General features: G+C 41.1%; 1 protein-coding gene across 1 annotated transcript; it reads left to right on the top strand.

Annotated features, from left to right (window-relative positions):
- The first annotated feature begins 510 nt into the window (after positions 1–510).
- Positions 511–10,963, top strand: serinc1 (serine incorporator 1). The gene is made up of 10 exons (XM_037086753.1): positions 511–669; positions 2,716–2,877; positions 5,165–5,358; positions 5,967–6,046; positions 6,597–6,734; positions 6,954–7,123; positions 7,646–7,736; positions 7,951–8,092; positions 8,256–8,480; positions 9,765–10,963. Exons 1-10 carry the CDS (start codon positions 631–633, stop codon positions 9,901–9,903), a joined length of 1,380 nt encoding a protein of 459 aa, XP_036942648.1. The 5' UTR covers positions 511–630; the 3' UTR covers positions 9,904–10,963.
- The last annotated feature ends 1,714 nt before the right edge of the window (positions 10,964–12,677 follow it).

Raw genomic sequence — 12,677 nt, 5'->3', positions numbered from 1 at the left:
CCCAATTTGGTGTTTGTTGAATCAAATTTGAAAAAGTAGTCACTTTAGTGTTCTTCAGTTTATGCTAATTGGCATGAAATCAAACATGGCAGACCAACATGGTACAAGGAAGGACATTGCATTAAGGATCCAGGAGTACATTTTGCGACTTCGCCTGAAATTGTTCGTCTAATTTCAAGTCAATCAGACATACTGTCCTTATTTGCAAAATGTTTCCAAAATTGAATGCTGTTTTGTGGATTATAGCACTACCATGTGGCACACATGGCTCATATTTCCTGGAACTCATTTGCACACCATCCAGTTATTGTGCCAAGTTTAATGATAATAAATAAATAAACAAATAAATAAATAAATACATAACATTAAATAATCAACTGGAACTTTTTCAGCCTATCATACATTTAAGGCAGGAAGTCTATTTGGGTGAAGACTGGGTGCAGGGTGCAGTTCTTCAGTCATCCTGTGGAGGGCAGCAACCCAAGTATGTACATCTAAACCAGCGGCCCTCTCACAAGAAGAAGTGAGAGGATAGCATCATCCATCTTCTGGGAATACAACACATCGGAGCCCGAGGAGCAGCAGTTATCTGGCCTCACCTTACATTAACGAGAACAAACATCGGCCATCATGGGAGCCGTTCTGGGACTGTGCTCCATGGCGAGCTGGGTAAGTAGCCTTTACGTGGACGGTGCCGTTTGTGTATGTGTGTGTGTGTGTGTGTGTGTGTGTGTCTGCTTCGACTTAACAAACGCGGTCATGACTGCGCAATAACACAAAGCAGCAGGCCGCCAGGCTGAGAGACTGTGGCGCAGACAGACATAAACAACAGAGCTGCTTATTATTCGCTTACCGGCTGTTTTTCATCATCTTACAAAGGGTTGAGTGAAAAATTTGAATAGATACTGGTGTCGTGTAATGACGGAAGAAACCTCTGACTACATGACGGCTGCCTTTGTCTAGATACCAGCTAACGTTAACCTACATAACCACAGACAGCAGACAGACAGACAGACTGCCATGTAGCCGCTGTTGTTGATGACGTATTAGCCCTGACAAATGTGGCAGCCTACAACATGTATGTATGTATACATATATGTTTATATGTATGTGTGTGTGTGTGTCTTTGTATGTGTGTATGCATTTATGTGTGCGTGTGTTTGTTTGTATCTATCTATGTATGTGTGTATGCATTTATGTATGTGTGTATGTATCTATGTGTATCTCTGTGTGTCTGTTCGAGTGCTCTCTGCAGTTTTTGACGATTGTAAACATGTAGCTGAAGATGACGTCAGCAAAGCGCCAGTGAAAGCAGCGCTGTCATGTAAACAGGTACAGAAATACACGAGCCGCAGTCAGCAGGCTGCTCCTATTGCGACATAAGACTCAGAGAGAGAGCATCAACATACACTCAGGCCCAAGCTGCCCGAATCAGCCCGCAGAGCCAAGTGTGTGTGCGTGTGTGCGAGGAATTTGACTCGAGTTTTAAGTGTCCCTCCCATCTACTGAAGCACTGTTCCAAGAACAGTTTACAGGGATACAAACAAGGACACCGAAGCTTAACTAAGATAAAAATAAACAGAGTTAGGCAACACTCTTTTTACAGGTCTGCAAATTCCATGATAGGTAGGTAGTACAAATGACCACAGTATTGAAATTTACCCTAGTATGAAAAAATACAATTATTTTCTAAGAACTGATGCATCAGAAGCTGGTAATTTCTTGAATATATTTTCAGGAAACATTCAACTGGTCTGCGTCTTAACGCCTGCAGGTCGGTTAACTCAGTCGGTTAATATTGTTTACATCCTCATAATCTTCAGTTCAGTTCACTTCAGTCCAAATTTGGAGCAATTTTCAGAATTGTCAATACAGTTAGCCACTGTACATTTATGATTACCAGCAAACACAAGTTTAAAATTAGGGATGAACTGACTAATGTCCCATGTCCCAAGTTTAATTCCATCATTGTCTATTGAGGCCCAGTAATACTGTCTTCACCCCACTCAAGTTTAATGTCACTCTTTATATTTTGAGATAACAGTACATTTAAAATGGTGGATTTGTTGAATTGATGAGAATGGAAATGGCTTTAAAAGGTAATTCAGTATAGAATTAGATATTTGCCAAGAATCAAATAAATTGTATTTTAAATCAAATAGAAATAGGAATTAAATTAAAATGCTAAAGCTCAGTCTGCCTCCATCAGAGTGGACAAACGACCCCACCCAGTGTCTGGAGGTGTCATATCCTTACTTAACAACTATGTGGTAATTTGGGGATAATGCCAAGAAATTTCACAGTGTTTGTTATTACCACGTACTTTCCATGACTTTTCCAGACCTATAAAATGAAGCTTTATTAAGAAGAATTATTGGGGGGGAGGTGTTAAATCACAAGTGTCAACACAGTATGATATGTCGTTCATTTGGAGCACAACACTGCATTTGCCAATGTTGCTATACTGTCTGCCAAAATGTATTGAATAATTTTGGCCTCAAAAGAAAGAAAAACTATAAGTAAGTGTAGAGAATTGTTACTGATTAGTGTTGTTACTTCACATTGACTCCACATGCGTAGCACTGACAGGAGGTAGAGGGCAAGTGGTTCTCTGTCTGTCTGCCTGTCTGTCTGTCTGTCTTTCTGTCTGTCTATTTGCCCAGTAGTAACAGTAATGACTAAGTTATTAATACCAATACTGATTTGTTTATGTAGATCCCGTGCCTGTGCGGCAGCGCCCCCTGCCTGCTGTGTCGATGCTGTCCCAGTGGAAATAATTCGACAGTGACTCGTCTCATCTATGCCTTCTTCCTGCTGCTGGGAGTGGGTATTGCCTGTATTATGTTGATGCCTGGCATGGAGGGGCAGCTTAAGAAGGTACGTAAGATTCCTCATATGACATACGTGCAGTATATCAAGTGGCCAGTGAATTATTTCTGCACAGGTCACAATGACAGGAGAATGACTGTATGGTCTGGATGACCGATGTTGATGTGAAATTTCACATTATTGCTGATTATCAGAGATGTGGACTCGAGTCACTGTTTGATAATTTGTAACTTGACACAATAACTTTGAAGTTGAAGACTGATGACTTGACTAAACTTAAGACATGACAACTCTACGGACTCAGATGTTCATTTGATTTTTTTCAGTTGAGTTTTTGATTTTATTTCATTTTGATTGTTAGGTTTTCTGTTTAAAAGTGAAGGGGGGGAATCATTTTTGATTGAGATTAAAATAGGGTATACAGACGCAAAAAACTATGTTGTAAATGTGTTGTCAGATTACATTTGTTTAAGTGATCATTAATAATTAGAATACAATACAGTTAGAACACATACAATTCATTATTATGCCTTTTGAACATGTGAGATAAATTGGCAAATAAAATCAGTGTCAGGCAGATACTGATACCTTGTCTTTCCCTTCATAAAGACCAGATACTGTAGGACAGACTGCAGTATCCTGAGGGAGGGAGTGACTTGACTTGGGACTCGGAACAAATAACTACACTGCTGTTAGATACAAGAACTGGAACCCTGTTCTATTTACTTTTTTATTGCTACATGTGGAGGTTCATAATAACCTTTACTGGGTGAAGGTGTAGAAAATGGCAGAGATGATAATTTGTTTTTTAATATACGTGTTCATTTCTGAACTTGTGTTCATGTATCTTTATCTTAGAAGCCAAAAGTTTTTTGCTTGATAGAAAACAGAGTATATTGGTCTTAACTGGCCGCAATAATGAAGGCAAACATGGTTTGTTTCAGAACTGCTAGCACGTTTAACACTTTTCATCCACATCCCGTCTTGTGCTGAAGTTGCTGATGAATTGTCATGATTCTTTTGTTACATTTTTTTGGAGTGGTGTAGCGATGAAGTTTTTGTAGCTAACCCCAAAGTTCTTTTACTGATTACTGAATTGGATTTGGGATTATTATTGAAAATAATCTCTGTGACAAACTCATTTGCTTATGAGTTTACTATACTAACGTGTTTTCTTCAGCAACCTCTTTTGTGTTTTTCAAAGAGTAAATTAAATCTCTAGCAGTAGAAAGGTAATGTTGGGCTATAAACAGACTACATTACGGTCACATGACTTAAATGTTCCAACTGCGTAGCTTCTTACTGCACAATTACTATACACGTTTTCCATAAACTGATCGAGGTCCAAGTTGTAAAGTCAGAGTTAGAATAATTTGTAACTAAAGTCGGCCTGTAAAGACGAACTAATGAGCAGATGAGTCTCCGTGTTCACTGTGATGACATTTAATGTCCCTGACAACATGTGAATATCTCCAGCCTGCGGTAACCACACATCTTACTTCACACATTTAACTGAAAACACATAAAAACCTTGCAGACTTTAAGATGAGGGAATCGGATGTGCTAACATGCTAAGTGATTTTAGGACTACATTATTCTATTTGTTTACATTTCTTTTTCTGATTTTTCATTCCGTCTATTATTCTGCCATTACCCCGATGTTGATGCTAAAATTCTACATCTGCAGCAACAGAAAACATTGCTTTCACGACTTTTGTTGTAACACCACAGCAGTCAGAGTGCCTGACTGATATGCGACGTTCTGCAGGTGTTTGATTTGTCTTTGTATATCAGTTTTTAGAAATTAAATCAAAGATCAGTGAGGTATTTCACTGAAATCCAAACTGACACAGTGAAGGATTTAACTAGTTTCCCTGTTTAAAATTGTTAAGCTGCATCCAAATGTTCAGACTTCTCTGACCTTTTAGACTGCAGAATTTGCAGGCGCGTTGGTGGGAATTCCGTGAGTGCTGAGGGCCGTCCAAACCCAGAATTCATACTGTCCACAAGGGCCCTTTGTAAAGGACGTCAACGGGATATTCTGCAGACTTCCAGAGAGTCTGCCTTGGGGGTTCTGACTTCACCAGACTTCACTCATTTAATTTCTCACAATTCATTGCATTATGGACGTGACATTGTAAAACTCAGTATGAAATGTGTAAAACAATTGCTTCATTATAATTTTCCTTGATGCTAGAAATAATCAACCACATCATGATCCAGCTCTCTTAGTGCACGTGGGACACTGTTCTGCATTACTTGCCAGTTCTCATATAAGGTGATTTTCTTGTTTCTTGCTGCTGTGTCATGGCTTGTGCTCTGTGTGCCGCTGTAGATTCCAGGTTTCTGTGAAGGAGGGATGGGCTCGTCTATTCCCGGTGTGGAGGGTCATGTGAACTGCGATGTGCTGGTTGGCTACAAGGCTGTGTACCGCGTTTGCTTCGGCATGGCCATGTTCTTCCTGCTCTTCTCTCTGCTCATGGTCAAAGTTAAGAGCAGCCAGGACCCCCGAGCAGCACTGCACAATGGGTGAGTCAGAATCCATCCAACGCAGGACCTCACGCCTGGGACCCACTGCCGTTGTTACCGCACAGATGCTGTTTCTGCAGCAGTACTGCTACTGCCAGCAATCTTACCGAATGGGGTTTGATCTGTAAAGAGGATCACATGATCGTTACAGAGGAAGAAAAAAATAGGAGAGCCTCGTGGTCACTAGATGGTGCATCACTCTCATGTGCTGTGCAGCTACTGCACGGATGATACCATGGAACTGATTGCGGAGTTGTTGCCTCATTGAGAAATTAACCTTTCTCATATTTCAAACTGATTGTGTCGGCAAATGCTCAGAATAACTGTTGTTATTGTTAGTGCTGAATTCACTATACACATCACATCTCCGTGACTGGTCTACATCATAATTAAAGTAAACTCGTGTTTACATTAGCTGGAACTCAGCACAGCACGCTACATATAGTTCGGTGTAATCAGTTACACCGGTGTTGTCATGAGTGTATAACTGGATGAGAAAGTCTTTGGTTTCTTGATCCTTGTTAGAGGTTGATGTAAGAACTGTTGGAAGTGATTGCCAGGGAACTCTTTCAGACTTTAAAAAAATTTTTTGTTTTTGTTTATTGCAGGTTTTGGTTCTTCAAGTTTGCTGCAGCAGCTGCCCTGACTATCGGATCATTTTTCATCGCAGAAGGCCCCTTCACCACTGGTAACTATTCCTCTCCATTCTTGTGTTTTTCCTCTTAAATGAAACGCAACATAAATTGCACTGACACATTACAGGAATTAGCCAATCTCATCTAAGTTTTTTGTAACGTCCAACATGTTTTTTTAAAAAAAGATATAGCCCAATGTTGTGGGTGGAGGTAGGGCCCGGAGGAATGGGTGGGATTAAGGTGGACGTTGCAATAGATAAGTACAGAACACTGTTTTCACTACTAACTTTTGTAAATGTTATTATATTATATTATATAGATAAACAACTAAAGACAGAAAAAGAGCCTTGCAGTTCATCTGAATACACAGATCACCAAATTTCAAGGTTTTACTCTGTTTCTGTCATGTCAACAAAGAGTTAGCTTGTGCTGGCCAATGTAGTGTCCACAAAACACGTTTCGTATATTTGTGTCTTCATTCTGGTTTTTAAATTCGTTTTATATGGCAGTAATTGTGTCCTTAATGTCTTATTATGGGGGTATGGACACCTGCGGATATTGTGATGGTGAAGTAAAGTTCCCTGTTATGTATGTGTTCCACAGTGTGGTTCTATGCCGGCATGGCTGGAGCCTTCTGCTTCATTCTCATCCAGCTGGTTTTACTCATTGACTTCGCCCACTCCTGGAATGAATCCTGGGTGGAGAAGATGGAGGAAGGCAATTCTCGCTGCTGGTATGCAGGTATGGTGACAGTGTTCCTATGAGGCTAAACATATGGGTGGAAACTTGATGAGTAACAATCCGACAAGAGCTGTTTCATCTAACAGTGATGGATTTAAACAATACCTGAAATGTATTTAAAAGGACTTGAAGTAGAAAATGGAAAATCTGGTCTCTGTTGAGAGCCGTTTTTCAGTCTGCCAGGCACATGTATAATGAAGTTACGTTGTGTGTCCACAGCCCTGCTGTCGGTCACAGCACTGAACTACTTGTTGTCTCTGGTGTCTCTGGTCCTGTTCTACGTCTACTACACCCACTCTGATGGTTGCACTGAGAACAAGGTCTTCATCAGCATCAACATGCTCCTCTGTGTCGGCGCCTCTGTGTTGTCCATCCTGCCTCAGATCCAGGTTCACACCACTTCTCTTTTACATTTATTTTTGAGCAGGAATGTGCATGACTCAGTTGGAGACAGGGAATTCAGCCATGGGTGGCCTTATCAGGATGATCAGAAGTGTGTGCAAATGTATGGACTGTAATTAACTTAAACCTAAGAAACTTTGACGTTATCACTGGTGATTATCACTGGGACATTTCTTGGTCAATTCTGATTTCTTTTAAAAAAAAAAAAAGATGTCTGAGTAAATTAGTTACCTGTGACCAAATTTGTGTGAATTTAGTGAATTTTAGCTTCCTCCTATAAGCATTTATGCAGTGTATACTGGTAAATCCAGGACTATACAGACGCCAGCCCCTGTCCATTCAGTTAGTGCATCTCTAATTTTCACTTTATAACATTTCAGTCTAAAGGTCATAAGATTTAGAATGTCACTGATGTACAGATGACAGAATGCAAAACGTGTGATGTTAAAGCACGTAGAATGGACCGTAGGGAATTGCTTTTACTAATGCCAGCTGCTCTCTGTATAAAGGAGTCCCAGCCCAGATCCGGCCTGCTGCAGTCCTCCCTGGTCACCCTTTACACCATGTATCTCACCTGGTCTGCCATGACCAATGAACCTGGTAACATGACATTCACAACTTTTAAACTGTGTACAGGAGAGCTTTCAGTGCATCCCTAGTTCCCAGGTACATGAGTAATCTGTGCTGAGCTCTTAGTTTTGATTGTCAAGGCCCCAAAACGTAAAGGCAGCCTACAGTAACCCATGAGTGATGTACATATAATGAAAAGTGAATACATGTCAGCAGTGAGTAACTGTTTTCTTGTGTCTCACAGACAGGAAATGTAATCCAAGCCTTCTGGGTATTATTGGGCTGAACAGCACCACACCTGCAGGTCAGGAGCGTGTGGTTCAGTGGTGGGATGCCCAGGGGATTGTGGGACTGATCCTCTTCCTCATGTGTGTCCTCTACTCCAGGTGAGGGAGTCTTTTTAAGTACCTCTGGAGTTTTCACCTATGGAAACTTGCAGACCAGCCTGCAGGGTGCTTACAATGACTGTTGGTCTCTTGTGTTGTTTAATGAGACAGTTAATAGCAGCATGTTCTCTGTCTTCTCTCTGTTCCCCTGTTTGTCCACCAGCATTCGTAATTCTTCCAATGCCCAGGTGAACAAGTTGACCCTGACCAGCGACGAGTCGGCTCTGATCGAGGACGGGCCTCAGACTGACAGCTTCGAGGAGGACAACGGTCCCAACAGAGCCGTGGACAATGAGAAGGAGGCCGTCACCTACTCCTACTCTTTCTTCCACTTCATGCTGTTCTTGGCGTCGCTCTACATCATGATGACACTTACCAACTGGTACAGGTAGGCTTCACTCTGCAGAGGAGCTGCTGTTTGTACATCACAGTACTGCCACACAGTCAGAAGTAATGCAGTTAAAGGGTTAATGTAACAAAGAAGAAGAAGAAGAAAACGATCAGCAAACAGGAGGAAGTAGTGCATGTGGCATGTGGGACTGTGTCAAAATAGACTTGTGTGTGTTTATGGTAATGAAGGAACAGTTCACCCAGTGCAAGGTGACTCATTGATGTGTTTTAGTAAACTGGAATACAAAGAAGCTTCATGGCACAGAGAAACTGGGGTTTACATGAAACTAGAAGTACAGCTGCAGGGGTCGAACTGTTCATTTCATTCCAAAATTACAAATTATTTTGACGCTCCGTCCAAAACAAAATATTCTGCTTCCTCTCCTGAGCTTTACAGAGAATTCTGCAACAGAGAAGGTTCCCCTCCTGAAGCACAGCTCACATTTTGTTATAATCATCCAACCAAAAGAAATCAGCATAAACGGAAGATATATGAGTAAAAAGTACATCTCTAACATCGTCACAGACAGGAGAGCAAAACAAGACATGAACAGCATTCTCCATTTCACCTCGCTCACACAATAAACAAAGTCTGTCCTCCTCTGGAGTGGCATTACACCTGCTTAGTTTTATCTTTCTTCTCCCTGCTCTAAACTCTCTGTGGCTTCAACTACTGGCACTTGAATGTTTTAGACACAGACACTTACGGTCTGTCCAGATATTGCCAGAACAGCCACAAAGAAAATAATGTTTTTTTAAGTGTCCCTGGAGGGGTGTCTGTGGATGTTTTTGTTTTTTTAAATTTTTTATTAGTCCAGATTTCTTCCTCCATTCCAACACTGCAGGGTTCTCCCTGCCATTACACTGCTATGGTCCTGGATCTGGACGATCTGCAGCACTGGATATAATGAAAAAACGTGTGTTAGAGCATTAAACTGTGTAAACCAAAGCAAGTGTTCAAACCAAAAATAAAATCATCAACTTGAAAATGAGCGACCTTTAAGTTTCTGCTTAGATTTCTGGCTGATAACCTGACATTTACTGATGGTATGTGAAATGACCAGATTACTTCAAGTTAATCCTCTGCTTTTCTCACGCTTAACTCCTCCCCAAAAAATATTGATGGCCACATGTTTGTATGTGGTCTCACTCAAATATTTCATATTTCTGCTTCAGTGAGGTTTTTTCTTAGTATTTTAGTACCGCACTTTTTTTTATTTAGTTGGAATTGAGTAGAATTCTGTTGGCTAATGTGTGCCTCTGTTGTCTGTTCTCCTTGCAGCCCTGACTCCAACTACGAGGCCATGACCAGCAAGTGGCCGTCGGTGTGGGTGAAGATCTCTTCCAGCTGGATCTGCATCGCCCTGTACGTGTGGACGCTGGTGGCTCCGCTGGTCCTGGTCAACAGAGACTTTGACTGAAACACACATTGTCCCTCAGCTCACACACTCATTAATGCTCTGCTTCACCCGTGTTATGTTTCATCAGTCAGTAAAACATTAGATGGCTAACCCTGCATCATTTAGTGCTGAAGAGGCTAGGGCTGCGATCAGATTGGCTGGAATGCTTCAGGGCTGTTGGTTTGGTGATGATTGTCTATAGTCTGATGGAGCTCCCTCGCTGCGGGGCTGATGAATAGAGAGCTAACAAGGATGTTAAAAAGCGACTTGTCCCCGTTCTGATGGCAGCCCGGTCTCTTCTGGTGTAATATCATTGTGAATCCTCAGCAGCCTGTTGTCGTGGTTCCCCATGCCAGTGACATTGTAAATATCCTGTGTTTTACTCGTGGATGGTTTTGTTTTCTTTCTATAAAGACAGAGCTGCATGCTGTTCCTTTCAAACTTGATGTGACATTAACAGTAGCTGTATCTTAAGACTTACTGAGGATGATGATAATGGCTTAGATGGGTGCCCCCCCACCCCCCCCTCCGTCGGCAGCGGCAGATTAAATCTGACTGTAGTATTACATATGAACATGCTGTTATTTGTAAAATAAGGGAGAAAATGCTTTGATCTGAACTGTGTATGGCAGGACTCCAGCTGTGGCACTGACAGGTGAGCACAGCAGAGCGACTCAGTGTTATTCACTAACTTGTACCATCACCAGGCGTGAGCAGTGCTGTGCAGCGCCGTGCGGGTGGTGTTCTCTTCATCTGTTATCCTGTGTTTACTCTGGAGCTTGCACACTCCTGGGCACATACACACAAACAAAGGCATTCCTGTTTTTGTTGCTTCTGATTTTGCGTTGAATTATAACTTCAAATGTTCAATTGAAATTGATTGTTTGAAAACTTGTGGATAAATTATTTGGTATTGTTTTAGCATTAGCATGTAGTTTCTCACAGACTTGGCAGAGATATTGTGGCTAGACTTTTGCTCTCACCTGTGTCTCACCTGTGCTTTCCTTCTCGTATGATTTTCTTCTTGACATGTAAAAGTATATTGTAAATCGTTTAATAAAACTGACCCAAAAAAAAAAGGCCAACGTGTTTTGCTCCTTGCCTGTGTTGCTGGGCCCTGTGCCAGCTATTAGAATGAAAAATCTTTGCTGCGTGTCCTGTGGATTATTGTTGATCTTGCCGAGCATATTTCATTAGGGCAGCAGATGTTTTCTAATATTCACTTTGCACTGATTGAAACATGAAAGTATCAGTGGAACTCTAAATGTCAGCCATCATTTTGACTTGACATTGACTTGATTTTTTTTTTTTTTTTAAACTCAGATTCTGCTCAGTTTCACAAATGATTTTATTTATACTATACTTTATTTATTCTTAGTTTTATATGTTTCCACAGATGGAAAGAAAATTAAGATAACTAAATGATTATCCTGACAAAAACTTTTTTCCCTCCAAGGCATCAACACAGGAAATGAAATCACTTGGATCACACCTGAGAAAAAATCTCACTTGCCACTCCCTGTGAAGAAGTTGTGTCCAAGACCACATTTTGCCAAAATGCCACACACACAGAGATTCACAAGAGTGCACAGACTGGCATATAAAAAGAAGTACAAAGAGTATACATCATCAGCGACATAATACATCAGAGTATATTGATGTTGACGTCAAAGTCGTTCCCAAATATCCCAGCATGGCTGTGGATAATAAGGACAGTGTCTCTCCTACTCCTACTCTATCCTCCAATTCCTGCTGTTGAAAACTTGGCTTCAAAAAACACAGTGTAGAGAAAGATGCTTGGGCTGATTCATATTATTAAGTTTCCATAGACGTTTACTGTTTCGGTGCACTGCTGTCATTTTAGACTATTAATGTGTTTGATAACCTGTCAAATATCCTGCTTCCGTTATATATCTTTGTCACAAGTGTTTGATAAGCCCATCAGAGGAACAACTGCGAAAAATGTTTGAATATTGATCATAGAATTTTTTACCTCCTAATATTGGTTATGCCACTGACTCCTGTGCTTATTTCGGCAGTCTTTCTTCTGATGATCTGGATGTAAGCCCTGTTACTACCAGCCCAGTCTGGCTGCCCTCTCTCTTTCTAATCAATGACTCATGTCACTGTGGAGACATAAGTCTTCTCCGATCTTTGGGATTTCTCTACAGACGTCCACAAAGCGCTGTTTAACCTCTGGAGCTTCTTTCTGCAATACACCTTAGAGCCTCAGGTTCCATCTCCTGTTACAGTGTTCAGTCTCAGTCATTTTGTCCTCCAGGACTGTAACTCTTTTCTGATAGTCATCACCGGCTTGCTTTGCAGTTTTCATTGCAGTTGCACTTCTTTCCCTCAAAACTGTCTTGCAACTTGGAGTAAGTAGTCTTGCTTTTCGCTGCCTTTTGAACTGGTGTAGGCCTACACTGAGTTGAATCAGGGAGTGGAGTAACCTCTGGGTTGAGGTTGGATATGAGTGCATGTCTTCTGCTTTCACAGCTTCCACGATGCCCCCACAAATGATGTTTTCTGAATTAAAAAGATTATTTTCAAACTCGAGAAAGTGACAGTTTGTCATAAAACCAATGATAAGACTAAAAAGCACAGCCAACATTCCAACTGTTGACTAAAACATTGTAGAGCTGCTCCTGTATATTAGAAGCTCACAGAACTGACCAACTCTCTTTTCACACAATTGCATTTGTAAATATGAACAGATTTATTGTGATTGTCACCTTTCTTACTACATTTTGTGAGCCCCGTTGGCGGCCATGTTGGTGTTGGTGATGTATGTTGAG

The sequence above is a fragment of the Acanthopagrus latus genome, chromosome 22 (genome assembly GCF_904848185.1).
Source record: "Acanthopagrus latus isolate v.2019 chromosome 22, fAcaLat1.1, whole genome shotgun sequence".
NCBI lineage: Eukaryota > Metazoa > Chordata > Actinopteri > Spariformes > Sparidae > Acanthopagrus > Acanthopagrus latus.
This window is presented reverse-complemented; position numbering and strand designations above follow the sequence as displayed.